Genomic DNA, 22,753 nt, shown 5'->3' on the forward strand with positions numbered 1-22,753 from the left:
CTACCAAATATCACAGTGTTAAATTGATTGCCGACAATTTTGATATTTGGAGTCACAAAAAAATCTCTTGGCTCTATCCTTTAGCAGTGCAATCAAAGGTTAGTCACCAATTGCAGGAGACTGAAGGCTCAGAAGGTCCATAAGACTTGTGCCTAGTCTGTGGAACGAACAGGCTTGGTGGGCTGGATATCCTGTTGTGTGATCTTTCTCACGTATTGGTAATTGGAGCTCACTAAATGGTTATATTCACACCCTAAACATTGACAACATGGCCATAGAGATCTATTTCCCCTTACCTGGTTGTACAATAGGGTGACACCACCACTACTTTCCATGAGCATTTTATCCTCCAAGGGATCAAAATAACTGAGAAGAAAAAATAAAATAAAATCTTGTTAGTTAGTTAAAATGACTGGAACCCACCTTCATTGCAAGATAATCCATAAACACAAAATAAACTTGCTTTATTCACTGAATTCAATCTGCTGACTTTAGTTCCAAAACTCCAGTGCTGACAATTTACCCCCTAAATATGCATCAGGCATAAAAGTGCACATTAAAGTAGCAATTCATGAAGGAACAATGCAGCTTTAAATAAAAAGTCCTGTTTGTTTCCACAGATATTCTTCCTATGATTTCATTTTCTATTTTGATTCTTTTGAATTTTGCTTTATTTTCAATCTTCCTTAAGTGGCATAGAATCTACTTAAACAGAGGCTCCATGTCCACTAACTTAGAACAGATGCCTCCTCCCCGTCCCCCCCACCCTCCTCCTCATCTTTTCCGCAATGCAAAATAACCCCTAAAGCCTTCATCATCAGCAAAGCTACACAAAACACTGCAAGCTTACAGTGTAGGAAATCCTAGTTTCAGGACTGGTGTAAGATTGCAAGTATTTTGGCAGCAACAGGACTTTCCATAGTCCTTCCTTGGAAGGAGTTCCCTAGCAAAGACTCATTACATAGAAATTTCTCAAGGAGCAAGAAGAGGTTCATCTGAACAGAATAGAAAATAGTCGGTCTGTTGAAAGTAAGAAATGCTAATTGCCCAGGAAAGGTTTTCCATCGTGCATAAGACCATAAGACATAGGAGCGGAAGTAAGGCCATTCGGCCCATCGAGTCCACTCCACCATTCAATCATGGTTGATTTCAACTCCATTTACCCGCTCTCTCCCCATAGCCCTTAATTCCTCGAGAAATCAAGAATTTATCAATTTCTGTCTTGAAGACGCTCAACGTCTCGGCCTCCACAGCCCTCTGTGGCAATGAATTCCACAGACCCACCACTCTCTGGCTGAAGAAATTTCTCCTCATCTCTGTTCTAAAGTGACTCCCTTTTATTCTAAGGCTGTGCCCCCGCGTCCTAGTCTCCCCTGTTAATGGAAACAACTTCCCTACGTCCATCCTATCTAAGCCGTTCATTATCTTGTAAGTTTCTATCAGATCTCCCCTCAACCTCCTAAACTCCAATGAATATAATCCCACGATCCTCAGACGTTCATCGTATGTCAGGCCTACCATTCCTGGGATCATCCGTGTGAATCTCCGCTGGACCCGCTCCAGTGCCAGTATGTCCTTCCTGAGGTGTGGGGCCCAAAATTGCTCACAGTACTCCAAATGGGGCCTAACCAGTGCTTTATAAAGCCTCAGAAGTACATCCCTGCTTTTGTCAGTAGTTAGTGTATCTTGGACAACTCAGACATTCACAACATTGATTAGCTGGACCACAATAATCAGAAAGTTATGGGTTCGAGTTGGTGTGTGCTCAAATAGCTAATTCTAGGTTTCAGTATTATGGTTTGAGTATCATTACACTAAATGTGGTGGAAATCAGGTAAAACAATCAGACAAAGCCCCCAACTGCTATTAACTGCCAGAAAACGGAGATCTGAAGAGAATTGGTGAGAGCAGACTTAATCATTGTTGCAAAGGCCTAAATGAACAAGTAGTCTGGTAATGCTTATTCTTTAGACTTGGACAGATAATGGCCACTAGAACAAGGCACAAGAGGATGTCTGAAATATATGTGAAGGAAAGGTTTAAGGGCTTTAGCTCTAAATTCACAGAACATTATTTCCAATCGGTGGAAGATTCAGCAGACCAGAGAGTGCACTGTATATCAGAAACAACTGTGTTATGTCTCGCTGCATACATTGATCATAGTAGGAACAGGAGAGGACCATCCGGCCTTTTGAGCCTGTTGTACCATTCAATAAAGTCATGACTGATCTGTATCCTAGCACTATCCACCCAGCTTGGCTCCATATCCCTTGGCTAACAAAAATCTGTCAATCTCAAATTTAAAATTAATTGAGCTGGCAGAGTGAAGGTGGAAAATTATAACCAAAGAATCCAAGACAAAATTATCTTTGCAGTTCCATTGGTCAGTTTGAGAGTGCTGTTTGCTGGTGGTATGAAGGGATTTGTTTACTCAATTTGCTGGCTCCTTTTTTCATCATTAATCTACTTTAAATTTGCTTACATCTACATCAACTGGACAGTTCAGTGGTAGCTTTACGCAAAGGAATTTATAAAGTTAACTATTGACGGGTGTCCCACAGACATATACTCAGGATGTTGAACTGAAGGAAAGGCAGAATTGGAAATTAGGAGTTCCGTGAACCAGAGAGTGAAACACCTAAAAGGACATGAAGGGAAATGATGAACTTTAATGATCCGTGTTTCACTCATCATTAAATATTGCAAGTGATCCAGCAACAAGCAAAAATACGGAATATAAAATAAATCATGGAAACACCAAAATGCAAATTGTTCCATTTTGCATTTTATTAAACTATGGTCAAGGCTAGTTGGGAATGAATTTTGTATAATGTTTATCCATTCAATTAATTGGGGCTTTATTCGGTTTTTTCCAGACACCGGAGGAGGAGGGGTGGCCTCTTCCCCACCCTTATCCTGAAAGACAACTGGATTGCTCAGAATCTGAGCTACCATTTTGTAGTGATAGCACTGAAATGCTTCCATCTACAGTTTTGGTCAGCAATGGGGTTCTCAACCATCTCAGAATTCCCTAGAATAGGAAATTCAGACATGTCAGAATTTAACGCCAGACACATGATTAATATCATCTGTAATATTGAACCTCATGAGGGCTTGGTCTTGTCGGGCAGGCATTGAAAATGCACCTTTCCTGGCCTGCTGCATCATGCTCCACCCCCAGTAGATCATGTAACAACTTGGGCTGCTTTCCTCTCAACATGAAAGTCAAAGCCACTAACGGATACCTGGGAAATAGGCTGCAAACTTGTGAGGAGTAAAACTGGGGCAAAGATTGCCACTGACATGTCGCCTTCAGTGACCAGGTTGGGAGGAGTAGAATTAAGATTTGTAGAAGTTGGGAGATCAGAATGTCACATGATCGGGCCTACAGGACTGCCTCTAACCAGCGATTTTAATTCTAGGTAGGTTACACACATGGTCAGTTAGTAACTCTAGTGTGATGTTAAGAGTGAGCCAAGGTTTCTGCAAATTCAACCTGAGCAACTAGTGAAAGTAGGCCTACAGCTTGATTTGATCAAAAGCCTCCAACCTTTGGTCTGATTGGAATCTATCTTGCCACTTGGTGAGGTAATAGCAGCTAAATCTGGGGCATCGTCCAATGGGAACTTAATTTGTCGGAAGCTGAAGTCCAATAGAAAGCCCGAATCTGCTATTTCAAATCTCAATTCAATTCTTTGCAAAGTACATCCATGTATTTAAAAGAGAAAACAATTGTTTAAATACATCAAATTGTTTCTAAATTTTTAAAGTTTTTTTCATTAATGCATGGAACATGGGCATTGCTGACTGGCATTAATTGCCCATCCCTAGATGCCCTTGGAGGGCAGCTGAGAGTCAACCACATTGCTATGGCTCTGGAGTCACATGTAGGCCAGACCAGGTAAGGAAGGCAGATTTCCTTCCCTAAAGGACATTGGTGAACCAGATAGGTTTTTCTGACAAACAACAATGGTTTCACGGTCATCATTAGATTCTTAACTTCAGATATCGTGTTTTTTTTGTTTATATATCCAATTCAGAGTCTCAATAAGTGAGACATTCCCGAACTAAGCTGACAAGACAGGCCTCTCACTTCCTGTCTTGGGCTTGATCTACATGATCCAAGCTGATTGGAGCAGGCATTGCACCTCCTCCAAGGCTTAATCTCATTTGCATCTTAGCCAAAAGGCCGAGATGCCGCTTTAAAACATTACTTCAAATGAAGCCTCAGTGTAACCTCATGACTTCAACCAAGTGCAGCACATCGATACTACACTTGATCTTAACCAAAAGGCCGAGATATTTTAATTTTTTAAATACTTTTCCAATTCAATCAAATCAAGTCCAATTCAGAGTCTCAATAAGTTGAGACATTTCCGATCCATGCGACCCTTTACCCTGTCTTGGGCCTGATCTGCATGAGCCAAGCTGATTGGAGGAGGCGCAGGTCTTCCTCCTCCAAGGCTTGATCTCATTTGCATCTTAGCCAAAAGGCCAAGATGCCGCTTTTAAAAATTGCTTCATATGAAAGTGAAGCTTAAATGCAACCCAGTGGCCATTACCAAGCGCAGCATCAGCAGACTACACTTGATCTTAGCCAAAAGGCCGTATTGTGTTTATTCCATCTTCTGCCATGGTGGGATTCAAACCCAGAACATTAGCTGAGTTTCTGGATTCGGCCATCACCTCCCCTTTTTGGTGAATTATTGCACTCAAGGTCAGGATTATTTGTGATGGCAAAAGGAATGATGGAGTTATTCCTGCAACATGTACAATCTGCAACATGGCAGAAACTTTGAATTCATTCATAAAATGTAAAGCAATGTTTCAGATTCTACTGCAGAAATGTAAATCTACCAACAAAGAACAAAGAACAAAGAACAATACAGCACAGGAACAGGCCCTTCGGCCCTCCAAGCCCGCGCCGCTCCCCGGTCCAGGATTGAATCCTGAATCCAGGATCCCCGCCCAATTTTCCAGCCTATCTACATACCAATATCCTATCCACCGAGCTGTCCCTCACAGCTACGATGCTTTGTTCATTACAACCTATTAACTCACCCCCACCCCCCATTCCAGACCATGTGATCTCCAGGGAGAGGCGAAAACCCAGAGTGAAAAACCCCAGGGCCAATATGGGGAAAAAAAAATCTGGGAAATTCCTCTCCGACCCCCTGAGGCGATCGAAACGAGTCCAGGAGATCACAATGGCCCCGATCGGAAAATGCTTCCCAACCCTAGTCATTTCCACTTCCACGAACACCATATGAATCCCCTGCCCCCGAGACAGGTTCCCAACTATCCGCAGTCTCACTCTGTACTGGCACCAGCAAGATGATCGTAGAATGAAGCCTTGAAACGAGAAACCAGGAACAATTAGCCCGCGCCGCTCCCTGGTCCAAACTAGATCACTCTTTTGTATCCCTCCATTCCCACTCCGTTCATATAGCTGTCTAGATAAGTCTTAAACGTTCCCAGTGTGTCCGCCTCCACCACCTTGCCCGGCAACACATTCCAGGCCCCCACGACCCTCTGTGTGAAATATGTCCTTCTGATATCTGTGTTAAACCTCCCCCCCTTCACCTTGAACCTATGACCCCTCGTGAACGTCACCACCGACCCGGGGAAAAGCTTCCCACCGTTCACCCTATCTATGCCTTTCATAATTTTATACACCTCTATTAAGTCTCCCCTCATCCTCCGTCTTTCCAAGGAGAACAACCCCAGTTTCCCCAATCTCTCCTCATAACCAAGCCCCTCCATACCAGGCAACATCCTGGTAAACCTCCTCTGTACTCTCTCCAAAGCCTCCACGTCCTTCTGGTAGTGTGGCGACCAGAACTGGACGCAGTATTCCAAATGCGGCCGAACCAACGTTCTATACATCTGCAACATCAGACCCCAACTTTTATACTCTATGCCCCGTCCTATAAAGGCAAGCATGCCATATGCCTTCTTCACCACCTTCTCCACCTGTGACGTCACCTTCAAAGATCTGTGGACTTGCACACCCAGGTCCCTCTGCGTCTCTACACCCTTTATGGTTCTTCCATTTATCGTGTAGCTCCTCCCTACATTATTCCCACCAAAATGCATCACTTCGCATTTATCAGGATTGAACTCCATCTGCCATTTCCTTGCCCAAATTTCCAGCCTATCTATATCCTTCTGTAGCCTCTGACAATGTTCCTCACTATCTGCAAGTCCTGCCAGTTTTGTGTCGTCCGCAAACTTACTGATCACCCCAGTTACTCCTTCTTCCAGATCATTTATATAAATCACAAACAGCAGAGGTCCCAATACAGAGCCCTGCGGAACACCACTAGTCACAGGCCTCCAGCCGGAAAAAGACCCTTCCACTACCACCCTCTGTCTTCTATGACCAAGCCAGTTCTCCACCCATCTAGCCACCTCCCCCTTTATCCCATGGGATCCAACCTTTTTCACTAGCCTACCATGAGGGACTTTGTCAAACGCTTTACTAAAGTCCATATAGACAACATCCACGGCCCTTCCTTCGTCAACATTTCTAAATCCCTATTTTCGCTTCTTCATTTTACTTCCTTAATACAAAGTACATCTGTGTTACTTCTGCTTTACTGCTTATTCTTCAAATTTCTTTTTGTGCTATTGGTAACACTCTAGCGTATTAATTTGGAATAGTCTAATTGATCAAACTGTATTCAAAAGCTGTATTCAAAATTGTCAGACTTCACCCTCCATTGATATTTGGGTCTCGTAATGAGTTATGGCAAATTATTTATTACTGCACTGTTAATTCAACCTAATTTTCACACACAAGTCTACAGCAAATTCCAAAAATGATTCACTTCATGAAGCAAAGACATTGCCAGAATTTTGTACAAAGGTAAAGAGTTGGAAAATAGAAGTGTACAAATCTTATAAAATGGTGTGACATAAAGCATCTATATTTAGATCAGTTCATGATCTTGTTACAGTGAGGTTTACGAGATGATTTTTTTTTGGACAGTGTTTATAATTTAAGGCAAAATGAAGACGGTCATGTGGCCTGTTCTGAAGTCTGCCTGACAGCAAGCCTGGGTGGTTTGATTGTTAGAGAATAAAAAGGGACCCAGATTGTTTTACTGGGAAGAAGGTGTAAGGTGTTTACGCTTGGGGACAATAACAGCAGCCATTATGCTAACCGTGGATCAACTGTGAATCTCCAAAATCCCAGAAAAGTGCTGAAACCCAGAATGGTTGTAAATAATATGCTTTAAACTGTTCATTTAATTCCAAGATGAAAGAGAGTTGGTCTCTCAAGGATAGCTAATCAGCATCTCTACCTAGATACAAGGCCCATATGATAAATGGTGTCATAGTGATGGCTTTGAGGTGAAAAGATACAGAGGAAGCCACTAGGATATCAGGTTTTCCTAAAATATCAGAGAATATCACAGGTAGGTTGTCTGCCAGGTTAGTCTGCCAATATCTGGAAGAGAGAGCAGCTAGAGGCAGAAAGTCTCCATGGTTCATCATGCCAGAATATGGGTGGAAGCTTGTGCTCAGATTGAAAAGGCCAAATTACTGAGAAGTAAAAACGAGACTAGAAGATTCACCTAGCTGGCAATAGAGTGAGGATCTCCAGTAATACTGTCACCACAAAAGATAGTTCTGTGGTTAGAAGTTATCAGGCTGAGAAAAGTAAACCCTTGGGAGTAGAGAATCATTTTGGACCAATTCTGGGAGAATTGGATGTCTACTTGAAGAGCAATGTAATATACACCTGATAGTGGGTTTGTTCGATTGTGCTAAAAAAAAGTGGTAGGGTCTTCCATTCTGTAGTTTGAAGTACAAGTTGCCAACAAAAATGGTATAGTCAATAGTGCTTTTAGTCTGTTTGGTTAAAATGCAATATTTTCAGCTATTAAATGGAAGTTCAACTTAATTGTAAAATTTAATCAGTCTCTACGTGGATCATAACAACCTGCCACACATCACAAAAGTGGCTATAAAATTGAGTAAAATGCCTTCAGTATAATGAGCAGTGACATTCACCACAGTGAACTCGCAGAAGTCCCATTTGCTGGATAAGTTTTCCTGATGAAGCATTGGACTTGAAAAGGTTGACAATTTAATTTATTTCTCCACACCTTCCCTCAGTGGCTAAGTGGGTAAATTCAGTGCACCAGAGTTTCAATCCTTGAACTATGCTAGATTATTCAACTAGCAGCCCCACGTTAACCAAGGAAGGATGCTGAAGTAGGTACAAGAGATAAATGGCTCAAATTTTGCTGCCAGTGGTGAATAAATGGCTCTCGCCAATCATTGCAATTATTCTCAGCCTTTCCATGGGCTTACGTACTATAACTTTCATTACTGAAAGAGTCACAACAGTGTAGTGCCCTCTACAGAATATCTGGGGTAGCTGAACGGGGCAAGCAGCAACATGTCCCCATAACCAATCCGATTGAAGAATCTTTACTGAAGCATGAAGATTGTAAGCTAGTGTCAGTCAAACAATTTAATTCAATGCCAGATTATTTACAGAAGAAATGTCCAAAAATAAATTAATTCTAATGGAATGAGACTTCACACTTGTAAAGGTCAATTTTCAGTGTCAGAGAAGTTGTTTAGCAATAATTAAGACTTTTGTGCCATTAAAGGTTTACTTCGACTCAAATTATCAAGTTCTATATTTTTCCTGGTGTGTTTAGTGGATAAATACCACAACTTCATGCCCTTCACATGGTTTAATACTGAGTGAGATACTGGTCTAGTGAAGCTCCTGGAGTAGGAGAACCTGGATAGCAACTTCCTGATTTGTGTGTTAAACCATGTGTGTGCAGATACCAGAGTTTATTGTCCAACTTACTCCTGAATAACAGCGAGTACTGATGGCCTTAGTGTTATTCTTACCACAACATCCAGGCCATGAATAGATGTATTTTCCAAAGGAATTGAGGGAATGTGCAAGATGGGGGTAGTCTCTCAAAATATGAACGATTTTGTTTGGCCCAATCGTCCTTTACCATTAAAAAAATCACCATAGTCAAGTTGAAAAATTTTAAGTCTCCAAAACTATCCACTATGAAAGAGTACAGATCTTGCTATTTATGTCAGTTTGCTGCTCTTAATAATAGAATACCTTTATTTTGCCTCTCTGTAAAATCCCCATGATTATTTTTCCTAAGGTAGATTCCTCATTGACAGTGTCCAGCTCACAATGATGTCGATAGCATCAGAGGTATAATTAGTGATTAGATAACTAATTTCTGACGCACTCTTATTTCTGGTGAAGCACCTTATTTTCTCCCTGGTGAGATTGGGAAGTCAGAGTATGGGCATGGATTCCAAATTACCACACATTAGAACAAATACCAATTTTAAAGGTCAACAGGAAGAGAAAAAGGACTGACCAAAAAAATGATCACTTCGGAATTTAAAGTGCACTTTTGGTAGAATAATTAACAAATTAGATATCAATGCAATTTGCAGAAATCCATGTGGCACACTACAATTATAGTTGTTCTGAGGTTGTCATGTGAGGGACAGTCAGGTTCAACAACATCAAAACCTCGGCTACGTTTATTTGAATGGGGAAATCAAATTGTAGGACACTGCTGGTCTGTGTTTTAACCAGTCTGGCTTAGTAACGCTGACACATAAATGGAGATCAGCCAACTCAGTCACACAGGGTGAAGATTGAACCTGGATCAGTTCAGGTCTATAATAAAAGAAAATGACTGTGGATGCTGGAATCTGAAACAAAAACAGAAAATGCTGGAAAATCTCAGGAGGTCTGACAGCATCTGTGGAGAGAGAGAATAGAGCTAACGTTGAGTCTGGACTGTTCAGGTCTGTCTGGCTCAGCCAGTTTGTCTAGCCGAGTCAGTCATAGGGAAAATGACGAAAAGCAAATTCAACTTCTAAATTCTATACCCCAAATGGCACTATTCTATTAACTTGCAAGTGTAAAATAGTCTTCCCCTCTGGAGATAAAGCAGTATTGTCCTTTGGAAGACCTGTCATGACAGCTAAATAACACACAAATCACATGAGGGTCATTACCCCTCTGCCATCCATCTTTTAGATTGGAATAAGATAATCTAATCATTTTTAAAATGTCACTTACAAATCCTCCTTTCCTCCTTAATTCAAGACCCCCGACATCACTCCCTGACTTCAGTGGTGGGGAAGTGATCTCTTCCCTGGCTTAGCCATGTCTGATACTCATACACAGAGAAACTGAGAGTTACAGTTCTCATCGTCATTTCTCTCCACACTAATGGACAGGTATAAAACAACTACTAAAATTTCTTGCTTTGATCGAAACAAGAACCTCTTGTTGGTGATAGCAAGCAGGCTTGTGAAAAGTGCTCTCACCAATGGTCATGATAACTAAGTTAACCAGACATACAACATTAACAGGTTTGTTTAGCTACACAAGGCTGAAGACAGCTAACTCTGGACCAACATTTAAGGCTGCCATACCATATCTATCAAAATTCAATCATCTTTTTCTACAAACACACACAAACGTTTGAGGTGGGGGGGGGGAAGGGGGGGGGGGTGATAAGGGATCTCTGTCTTCTTATAGTGTACAAAGATTTAGGTAAAGCAGATCCAATGTAACCAGTAACGAAAACACAACACAGGGGAAAAATACAAGTTTCCCCACCTGCTGGTGATCTTATATAGTACAAGAAAGGATATGACTGGCTAACATAAGCATGCAGTCATATGTTTTGCAACATTCCATCAGTAACTGCATTAAACCAAGCCCAAATGGTGTTATTTGCATTATTGGACTGGTAATGTTTCAAGGCAGTCATGCCAAGTTTTATCCCATCTCTGTCTTCAGGTACCATGCCCCAAAAAGGCATTGATGACCATGGATCTCCATATTAATCTTATTCTCGAGGCACAAATCATCTTCGCTGGTGGTCCATTCATTCAATTTGCAAGGCCCTTTAAAAGGACCATTCTTGCCTATCTCAATCTCATTTACCATCCTTCTCTCCCATCAACATCAGACTTTCTAAATCACGATTTCGTATTACATGCCCAAGGAATTCCAATGGTCTCTCCTTGATCTGGGTCAACAGAGTTCTTTTATTCTGAGATTTTATTAGCACCTCTTCACTGGTAGTGTGAATTGTCCAGGTGTGAAACAACTGGGAGTGTGTGTGCAGGAAAGAAAGTGCGCATGACAGAAAGCAAAGCGCCAAAGAAAGTGATTGCAAAAGCAAGAAAGATCAACAAGAAAAAGAACAAGTGAAAACAAATGAATGCAAAATGAAATCAAACAAGAAATCAAAATTGAGGAGGACGACAAAACAAGAGGGAGGTAGAGAACAGAACAAGAGCATAAAGGGATAGAAAGAATTTGCACTCATATTATGCTTTTCATATCCTCAGAATGTCTCCACTTAATTTTAACAACTGGAATTCAGTTTAACATCTAACCTAAAAGACAGTACCTTCAACAATGCAGCATTCTTCCAGCCCTTCATTGAAATGCTGATCTGAATCACAAACTAAAAATCCCAGAAGTACGGCTTGAACCCATTACCTTCTGCAGAATGTTGACATTTAAGAGTATAATTCAAATGTTCCTCCCCAGAACAGAATGAACATCTGTCATTGCAGGGAATGCTAATCGAGTCAGTGTATGAGTTTCAGATAGATTGGAACATGGAGGCAAGAGACGACTGGTGAATTAGTAATGATTATCCACTTCATTAAATGGTCAAATCGTCACCTATGCCTACAGAGACTAATTCCTAACTTAAACCTCCTCAATCCACAACTGTAAGGCAAAAATCATGAAGAACAGGGATGACAGTTTTGGCTGATGAATTTCATCTGTTAAATAAGGAGATTTGGAAACAACTCGAAGAGAACAGAATTCCAGGCATTAACAAGCGAATACTGGCTTGCAACCAAAGCCGACATGAAATGACTAGAAATAGATAGCAGATGCTTGGCAATAACTAACGCATGTTATGAAACACAATGTGCAGACAGTAAGGAAACTGCGTAGTAGCAAGCCAAGCAATATGGTGACATCCAAAAGGTGCATGGGTGTTGCTACAGCACATCCTTTCTGGAGTAAAAACTATAAATAGTTCAAGCCCATTGCAAAAGCCAGTTTGTAATAGGAAATTTGCTGAGTTTAAACAACCAAGATGGAATGAGAAAAATCAACAGGTTTTTAAAAAAAAATTCCTGGAAAATAAGGCATCTATCGTCACATAACCCTTCTCAGTGTCTTTCTTCCCCCACAGCAAAGCTGACTGTTCAAGACTCTCTTTGGAACACATGCCAGCAATGAACTACCAAGCTCAAGTTCGCACAGAACGTCCACTGTTTTGCAATCAACTCACAAGTTAGATGTGTTGACATGGGGAATTTGCCCGGAAATTGTGCCAAAGTGTTGTGAACCAATTTCAATTCAAGGTGAAACCAGTTCACATTACCTTGCTTCTTTCATCCTTCCCACCACCACCACCCGAACCACCCTAAACTGAACTTTAAACAAAAAAATACATATCCTCAAAAAACTTCCCTGTTGTGTTCAGTAAATATATTGCATAATGACTCTGGAATTACTTCATATGAGTCATATACATTCAGACAGACATGGTTTTTAATTTAAGACAGAAAAAATGAGACAACTAAACACATGTTGTTCACCCTTTTACTCAAACAGCGCTGTTAGAAAAAAGAAACACTTGATGAGAGATGTTTATAGTTTTTGCTTTCAGGGCCCACACAGTCCGTATGATGGAGCTCCAATGGTCACATGTAAGTTTAAAATCCAATCGCCTTTCATCTCAAATGGACAAATGCTAACTGAGTTTGACTTTCAGATTTAGAATGTTATCAATGAAGCACAGTGCAAAAACAACCTTGTCCAAACTTTAGACACAGAATTCAAATGGGACAAAACTAGCCAGTGAGCTGTACAAGTGTTAATGAAACTTGGGTTGACAGAAATTCAAAAGTTACATTGCAAATGCGATCTACTAGACTGTAGTTCAGTCATCCCGGATTGGGTCACGACATATTAAAATGTTTAGCATCACATTCTCTCAATTTCCCCCTCTCTTCCCAAACGTAAGGACAGGGTGGGGATGGAGACGAGCATTACAGGGACTGCTTTCTCACCATTGACCCTAGTGGTCACTGGATACTCTCATCTGGAATTTCTGTAGAGTTTCTCCAGCAGGAGACTGACAGAACAACCTGAGGAACAGTGTAAACAGCCAGGCTCAGTTATCTGTCATTTATCCAGAGGTTCTGCCAAACTCCTGCCAGAAAATCTCAAGTGGAAATTCCAGGTGAATTCTTTTGTAATTCTTTGAGAAAACGTCCAAAAGGTTTACTGGCTTTAGACATAACTCTAACATGATTAACACTGAAGATATAAACTCAAACTTAATATTCAAAATAGAAGCCAGAGTAAGCCATTCAAGACTGCTCCATCATCCACCATACTCATGACTAATCTTCTACCTCAACTCAAACTTTCCTCTCTATTCCCCAAACCCTCAAGTCCCTTAGCATTCAAAAACTCAATTTCTGCTTTGAATGTACTTGACAACTGAGCATCCAGAGCCCTGTAGGACAGAGAATGCAAAAGGTTCACAACGTTTTGGGGGAAGAAATGTTTCCTTACCTCAATCCAAATGGCCGATACTTATTTTGAGACTATGATGCAGAGTTCCAGATGACCTAGTCATGGGAAATATCCTCCCAGCATCTACCCAGTCAAATCCCTTAAGAATCTTATGTTTCAAAGAGCTCACCCCCTGTTCTTCTAAACTCTAGGAAAAGGCCTTGTTTATGCTCAATCTCTTCCCCAGGACAATCCCCTCATCCATTTGTTACACGCAAGTAGTTTGCTAGGCCATTTCAAAGGGACCATATTACTGTGGGTTTGGAGTTACAAACAGGGAAATCCAGATAAGGACAACAGACTACCTTCCGTAATTAGTGAACCAGTTAGGTCTTTGTGACCATCCATTTCTTGAATTACAACAATATAGCCCATGAAGGGTAGTCAAAATGTTTTGAGATATTCTGTGGTTGTGAAAGGCACAATATAAAAGGCAAGCCTTTGAAGTGAAGTAGGAGGCTACATGAATATCCCAATCCTTAAAGATAGCAGGACCCAGCATGCAAGTGCAATAGACAAGGCTGAAGAGCTTACAACCAACTTCAGCCAGAAGTACTGAGTGGATGATCCATCATGGCCTCTTCCTGAGGTCCACACCATCATGGATGTCAGTCTTCAGCCAATTTAACTCACTCCACGTGCTATCAAGAAAGAAATATTTCACCAAATACAACAAAAGTTACTGACCTCGTCAACACCCTGGGTATAGCGCTGAAGAATTGCGCTCCAGAACTAGCTATGCCTCTAGCTAAACTGTTCCAGTACAGCTAGAACTCCGCATCTACCTAACAAAGTGGAAAATTGCATGGGTATGTACTGTCCACAAAAAGCAGGACAAATCCAATTCAGCCAATTACTGCTCTATCATTGTAATCTCAATCAGCAGCAAGTGACAGAGGGTGTGCTATCAAGTTGCACCTACTCAGCACTAACCTAAACTGATACTTAACTGGAGTCTTGTTAGAACCACACTATTCTGGACTTCATTAACGCTTTGGTATAAACAAACTAAATTAAATTCAAGAAGTGAGGTGAATGACTGCCCTTGACATCACACAATATTTAACTATATGGTATCAAGGAGCCCTTTTAAAGTAAAATCAATGAAAGTGGGGAGAACACCTCCATACAGCTGGATATAACACCAGCCAAAGGAAGATAGTTGAGGTCGTTGGAGGCCAATCATATTGGTCTCGGCACATTGCTGTAGGTCCCAGAAGCTTTGATTTCTGGGTTAAGCTACTACTGTTCTCCCACATACACCGCCAGCTAATATTTCATTTGGGCCCCAGGGCATCATCGGAACTTGATCTAAAAGAGGACACTGCTGACAAAGTCACAATTGGGCAGTTTGAGCCCGGAACAGACCAAGTTAGGGGGAACTTTTCATTCCTCAATCATCTCGCTTTAAATGTTTTAGAGTAAAAATTGTGCAAATACAAATGAATAAATTACATATGTTTATCCAGCAATAGTCTAAGAAGTCCAAGACAGTTTCTTTCAGAAAATTTCAGTCCTCCTACTGACCGAGGAAATAATCTCAGATTTGGCATTGGATAAGGGAAAGGGATTTATGAAAATTGACTTATGGAAATGTCACAAATTATAGTCATCATAAATTATAATACTTCCATTTGGTTTTAGCACTGGAATAAAGGGTATGGCCCAATCAAAATGCTGCACCTTTGCAATTAGCCCTCATCTTGCTAACTTTTTTCCGCTCATAGCAATGTTGTTTTACTAAAGACACAATACAGGTCTGGGCTTAAGGAATTTGTAATGTGGAGATGCCGGCATTGGACTGGGGTAAACACAGTAAGAGTTTTAACAACAGCAGCTTAAAGTCCAACAGGTTTATTTGGTAGCAAATGCCATTAGCTTTCGGAGTGCTGCTCCTTCGTCAGATGGAGTGGATATCTGCTCTCAAACAGGGCACAGACACAGAAATCAAGTTACAGAATACTGATTAGAATGCGAATCTCTACAGCCAACCAGGTCTTAAAGATACAGACAATGTGAGTGGAGGGAGCATTACGCACAGGTTAAAGAGATGTGTATTGTCTCCAGACAGGACAGCCAGTGAGATTCTGCTAGTCCAGGAGGCAAGCTGTGAGGGTTACTGATAGTGTGACATGAACCCAAGATCCCGGTTTAGGCTGTCCTCATGTGTGCGGAACTTGGCTATCAGTTTCTGCTCAGCAACTCTGCGCTGTCGTGTGTCGTGAAGGCCACCTTGGAGAACGCTTACCCGAAGATCAGAGGCTGAATGCGGGCGCAGAGTCGCTGAGCAGAAACTGATAGCCATATATGGATGAATAGCATTGCCCATCACCCATCCTATCTCAGTGACTTTGCTGATGAAATCCTAATCTATGCTGGTCTCAGCCTCAGATGTCAACTATACCATTGCTTTCCTGGCTGGTTTCCCAACTTTCACCAACACATAACCCGTTACTTGCGATCCAAGATCCTATCTATCCATCATCTCTATGAACTCCCTTGACCTCTGTTACATTCTAGACCCCCAGTGCTTCCATTCCAAAATCTTGTTCAAACCCATTAATGGTCACATCGCTCCCTTTTTCTAGGTCCAGCCCAAACTATTCCCTATCTCTCCTCTACCACCCTCTATTCCAACCACTGGCTACAATGTCCCCATTATTGCTTCCCTAAACATTTCCACCTCTCTCAGCCCTTTGACTAAGTTTTAAGACAATAACCATCCTACCTGCTCCCACCACCAACCACCGCCCCACCCCCACCTCCACCTATCCCACCTCCCAATATCTTTCTTAGGTTTAACGTCAATATTTCTCCAAATACATATTGATGAGTCACTTTCAATTCTTCGTGTTTCAGGTGCTGTACAAAAGCAAGTTGTTCATTATGGCTCCTTTCAAACAATGCACTTTTCAAATAAATCTCCTTAATCCTGTCAAAATATTCAGAGCTAACTTGAGGGCTTGAACAGGTGTTCCTTCAATAGCTTTGTCAAGTCACAAAATGTTTTTTGCGCTTGTCTACTTATAGTGAAATCTTAAAAATGCACTTTCACTACGCGTAATAGTCCAGATTTTCCGAAGGATGGCAATCATAGTCAGATCTGGAGCCCAACTTTCCCAGGAATGTGGAGCTCTGTCTGAATGCCATAGAGTTGGGGGAAATCAAGACATGTCTCCTTGTTGTGGCACTAGTTGCCGTAAAGGTCCAGTTTGAATGTTAGTGAATAGATGGACGAATGACTGATAGGTTAGGTGAGTGGACAAATTAGTTGAAGGTAGGGTGGTAATCGGGTTGGGAGGGGGCCGGGGTGAGGGGTTAGTTGGGTCAGGCCCAGATGATAGTTGGGTTGTATCAGGAAGGGTAACCAGATGGATAGTGAAGTCTATAAGATGTAGGTGCAGAATTAGGCCATTCGGTCTATCAAGCCTGCTCCGCCAGTCAATCATGGCTGATAAGTTTAAGTCAGGCCGACGGAGGTCAGTGTGAGTGATTGGGGGGTCATTTCAAAATAAGGGGAAGCAGATTTAGGACTGAGTTGAGAAGGAACTTTTTCACACAAAGGGTGAATCTGTGGAATTCCCTGCCCAGTGAAGCAGTTGAGGCTACCTCATTGAATGTTTTTAAGGCAAGGATAGATACATTTTTGAACAGTAAAGGAATTAAGGATTATGGTGAGTGGGCGGGTAAGTGAAGCTGAGTCCACGAAAAGATCAGCCATGATTTTATTGAATGGTGGATAAGGCTTGAGGGGCCAAATGGCCTACTCTTGCTCCTAGTTCTTATTTCTGTCATTACTCAGGAATTAGAATAGGTTTTAATCTGTATAATGTTTCCCTAGTAACTAGTGATCATTGAATTCAAAGGTTTAATGCTAGGAAAAAAGTTCCAGGGAACAAGGTTCTGGATAAGATGAGAAATTCAGTTTATGACGTTCTGCTAGTGGCATGCTTTGCTGATGTTTTAGATTAAAGAATGCCAAGAGGCAGCTGTATCAGTTCTGGTGTTCCCGGAACTTTGGAAATAAATGCTGATAAAAGTCAGGCTCTGTGAAACATTCAGCTGGAACGTTTAAGCTTACTTGGAAGTCCTTCTCAGAAAACTCAGGCGAAACCTCAAAGAAAAACCTCAACTGTTCTTTGTTCTTTCCGCAAGTGCATACGGTTTTAGTTTAGACAGGCATCATGATCAGTGCAGGCTTGGAGGGCCGAAGGGTCAGTTCCTGTGCTGTACTGTTCTTTGTTCTAGTTGGAATTTCAGACAGTACAGTCTTCGAATGACTTTTACTCATCAGGATCTGGGTAAAGCGTTGCATCAGGATTAGAAGCATATCTATTCTCTCATTTATCATGTTTACATGTATGTGGCAGTGAGCTCTGTAATTATCCCAATGTGACCAGCTGGGTCATACAACTCCTGTGTGAAGGGTATATTCAGGGCACCAGATTAGAAACGTAGTCCTGTGACATATTTACTCCCCTGTCTTCCAAAGTAGAGAAAGATTGTGTGTGCAAAACAAAAGACAGAAGTTTGTATTCCTGGATTTTTGTTATTTTCTATAAACCTCCCTGTCCACATTCTTGCCAGCAATCTTTGCCTCACGTAAGTTGCCTTCTTATAACACTGGTGCTAACCACTCAGACTGCTGCTGCATCAGCCCAGGAATTTCCCTTTTGCCAACGAGGTACATTATTGTTCAATTAGTTACTTTAACAAAATGGATTGCACTGAAGATTTATAGATGGTCAACATAATTTCTTCCAATTTATCCTTCCTAATTCCTTCAATGTGAATCTGGTTTAGTCAAATCCTTGGTTTTTGAGAGCTTTCTCTGTATCCATTTTTAAAGTTTTAAAGTTAAAGTTTATTTATTAGGTGTCACGAGAAGACTTACATAAACACCACAATGAAATTACTGTGAAAATCTCCTCGTCACCACACTCGGGCACCTGTTTGGGTACGCAGAGAGACAATGTAACATGGCTAATGCACCTAACCAGCACATCTTTTGGACTGTGGGAGGAAACTGGAGCACCTGGAGGAAACCCACACAGACACGGGGAGACCGTGCAGACTCCGTACAGATAGTGACGCAAGCCGGGACCTCAAGTCCGATTGTCACATTCATAAGCCATACAGCACCAAAAAGGCTGTTTGAACCATTGGGTCTGTACCAGCGCTTTGAAGAGTTGTCCACTTCTTTCTCCACAGCCTTGAAAAAAAAATTTTTCACAAATATTTATCAAATTCCATTGAAAGGTAACAATTTGGTGTAAATTTATGTTCTGCCAGTGAAAGTAGTTTCTCCCCATTTACCCTATTAAAAATCCCTCATCATTTTGAGCACCTCCATTAAATCTTCCCGCAAATTTCTCTGCTCAGAGGAAAACAATACTCTAGCTAAGGCACAACTAACAATTTACCTTAACTTCCTTGCTTTTTTCTAAAACTTGTATGCTACTGTGATTGTCCCTTTAAGGCTCAATCTGCAGAGCAAGGGAGCCAACTGGAGAGAAGGGTGCGGGATCACCCTGGTAAGTGGGTGCTTCTGTACTCAGGAGTCAACTCAGGAACTAATTGCCATCGCAAAGGCTGCAAGCCTCAGTAGAGACTAACCTGTAAATAAACGAATTGTGTTTACTCTAAACTGGTGAATGAGCATCTTTACATTTGGCGACAAAGATAACAAAACTTCCTCAGACAGTGTCCAGATTTTACTGAAGTTGAGAAAAGAGTGATTACCAAGATGCCCCTCTTTGGAAGGACAGATCCATTTGACTCCTCCATGAAGGACAGGACACAATACATAGAGCACCTAGAGTATTACTTCCAAGCAAATAAACTAGTGGAGGAGAAGACGACAAGACAATTCTGAGTGCATGTGGAACCCAAATTAATAATCTGATTCAGTCTCTCAGCCCCAAGCATGCCCGACTCCAAATCATTCAGTGAGCACATGGAATTGGAGAGGTCACATTTCCAGCCTAAACCAGTTATACTCCAGAGATTCAATTTAATTCAGGGGATAGAGCCCCAAGTGAAACGGTTGTGACTTATATTACTAAATTAAAACAGATATTGGAGTATTGCAATTTTGGAGCCACCTTGAATGATAAGTTAGTCTACAGGGGTGAAAAACAAGGTGATTTAATGGAGATTACTTGAAAAGGTTGATATAAATTTTAAAACAATGGAGATTGTGCAGGCAATGGAAAGCACTGAAAAAGGTGCACAAGAGCTACAGAACGTGTCAAATGGCGCCAGTTAGGGTAGGAACCTGTATTCAGCACTGGCAACGAAACTGAAGAAAAGCTGCGAGGCAGGAAACAAGTTCAACCATAAATAAAACAAGATGATTAAGAGGCTATCAGCAAAGTTTGAAATGGAATGTTACCAATGCGGAGGTGACCACTCCCCTGAACCTTGCAGGCATAATGAGGCTGTGTTTTTTCATGGGAAGGCCATTTAAGGCACAAGTATAGAGCCAAGTCAAGTCTACTGAGTAGCCAATTATATACTCCAGTATATAATGTGGAAGAATCTAGCACCAACAATTTAAATATTCACTCATCTGTTTAATATAAAAAGTGGGCAAGATAGCCCTTATTACTGTAATGCTCCAGGTAAATGAGAAGCCACTCAAGATGAAAGTTGATACTGGGGTATCAGTTACTGTGACAGGTGAGCATACATATCGGTACTTGAGAGGAGTTCAACAATTGAATTTGAAGAATATTGCAGCCAAGTTAACAACTTACACTGGAGAAGATGTACAGTGGGTACTGCAATGGTACCTGTAAGCTATGAGCAACAATCTACCCAACTCCCAGTGATCATAGTGACAGGTGAAGGACCAAGCCTTCTCTGCCACGATTGGCTTAAGGGAATCAGCTTAAATTGGACCAAGACTTTCAAAGTGTGGGAAGGAGAACTGCTCGAGCTGAAGAAGAAATACAAGAGCATTTTCAAGGGTGAATAAGGCAAAATAAAAGGCCTGCAAGCGAAGATCTATGTGAACCCAGAGGTGACCCCTCGATTCTTTAGGGCGAAACCAGTACTATGCGCTTTACGAGAGAAAGTATAAACTGAATTAAAGCGATTTGAAGAACTGGGCATTATCCAGCTAGTTCTTGGAATGGACAGCACCCACAGTTACCATATTGAAGCCGGACAAGATTTTCTGCATGTGTGCTGATTGCAAGTTAACAGTTGATCGGGCTGCCAAGTTGGATAGCTATCTGAATCTGAAGGTTCGGGACCTGTATGTGAGGTTGGCTGGATGACAATCTTGTACAAAGCTGCCTATGGGTCACGCACATCAGATTGGACAATGCATGCGCACGCACAAGCACATAGTTGTCCAATACATGTACCTGCCTTTTGGCATGTCTTCAGCATGTGCAATTTTCCAGAGGACAATGAGGAGTCTGCTGCAGGGGCAACCACAAGTTGTGGTATACCTTGATGATGTTCTCATACCTGGATCAACAGAAGCTGAGCATCTAGCAAACTTGGAGGTGATGAAGAGATTTCAAAAGGCTGGAGTTCGTCTCATGGAGAAATATACTTGTCAAACCACTAAGGTACTGTGTAGATGCACAAGGATTACACCCCATAGAAGACAGTCAAGGCCATAAAGGAGGCACCAGCCCCAAAAACACAACTAAGCTCAAGTCATTTTGGGAATGGTAAATTAAAACTTGTCAATGTTATTGGCCCCTTTGCATATTCTGCTAAAGGAGCACCAGCATTGTTGGTCTTGCAACACTCCCCAGAAAAAAGCTTTCAGAGTAAAATAATTGCTGCATTCTTTGAACTTGTTAGTACATTTTGACCCATCTAAGGAACTGGTGTTGACCGGTGATGCCTCTCCATATGGTGTTGGTGCAGTGTTGTCCCATGAGATGGACAATGGATCTGAAAGGCCAATAGGCTATGTCTCAAAAACCCTCTCAGAGGCCAATAAAGGCTACTCACAAATTGAGAAAGAAGGATTATCAATAGCTTTTGGTGTCAAGAAATTCCACCAGTATTTGTATGGTAGCCACTTTACCATTACTACTCTTGGGTCTTCTTAAAGATCACAAGACTATTCTGCCAATAGCAAGAATTCAATGTCAGACGCTAATTCTGTTCGCCTACGAATATACATTAAAGCACCAACCTGGAACACACACAGTGAACATGAATGCATTTAGCCACCTACCTTTACAAGAAAGTATTACAGTTGCTCCAGTATCACAGGAAATTGTCATGGTGTTGAATTTTTTGGGCACATTACCAGTCTCAGCAAAGCAAGTCAGATACTGGACCAATCGGGATCCACTTCTGTCCAGTGAGACACAAAAATACTTACAGGTTGGGTCAATGAGCTAGTTTCTAAAGAAATGAAATCATTTGTTACCCGCAAGAATGAATAAACTTGCCAAGATGGCATCGTACTCTGAGGAACAAGAGTAGTTGTCCCTATACCAGGCAGAAAGGGTAGGAGTACATATTGATTATGGTCTATTCATGGGCACAATGTTTGTGTTCATTGTTGATGCACACTCTTAAGTGGATGGATGTTTTTAAGGTGAAGTCTCCAACATCACAGGCTATCATTGAAAGATTACACCAATGTTTTTCCTCCTACAGAATATCTGAAGTCATAGCGTCTGACAATGGAACAGTATTCACAAGTGCTGTATTTCAAAACTTCACCACACAATGGTTATGAAGCACATTAGAACTGCACCTTGCTACCCAGCATCTAACAAACTAACTGAGCGAACAGTCCAAACTTTTACATCTGACCTAAAGAAGCTGTCAGGAGGAACCTTGGAGACCAGAATCTCACGCTTCCTTCTTGGCTATCGGACCACTCCACATGCAACAACAGGAGTTGGGCCAGCAGAGTTGTTAATGAACAGTCGTCTCACAACGAGACTGCGCCTCATGTTTCCAAATTTGCCAGGGAGAGTAGAGACCATCCAAAGCAGTCAGAAGGCATGTCATGATTTGTGTCAGTCAACACAAAAATCATTTCTGATTGATGATGCCATATGTGTGAGGAATTTTGGTAGTGGCTCGAGGTGGGTGACTTGAATTGTTGTCCCCTAAGCTGGA

General features: G+C 41.5%; 1 protein-coding gene across 1 annotated transcript in view; it reads right to left on the bottom strand.

Moving 5' to 3' along the window:
• Nucleotides 1–22,753, bottom strand: part of LOC144496167 (sorting nexin-31-like) — a 110,211-nt gene that overhangs the window by 30,512 nt on the left and 56,946 nt on the right. The window contains exon 8 of the mRNA XM_078217153.1: nt 297–366. Within this exon, the coding sequence (XP_078073279.1) occupies nt 297–366 (70 nt within the window). The remainder of the gene's footprint in view (nt 1–296; nt 367–22,753) is intronic.

This window comes from Mustelus asterias, chromosome 7, assembly GCF_964213995.1.
Source record: "Mustelus asterias chromosome 7, sMusAst1.hap1.1, whole genome shotgun sequence".
In the NCBI taxonomy this organism is placed as follows: domain Eukaryota; kingdom Metazoa; phylum Chordata; class Chondrichthyes; order Carcharhiniformes; family Triakidae; genus Mustelus; species Mustelus asterias.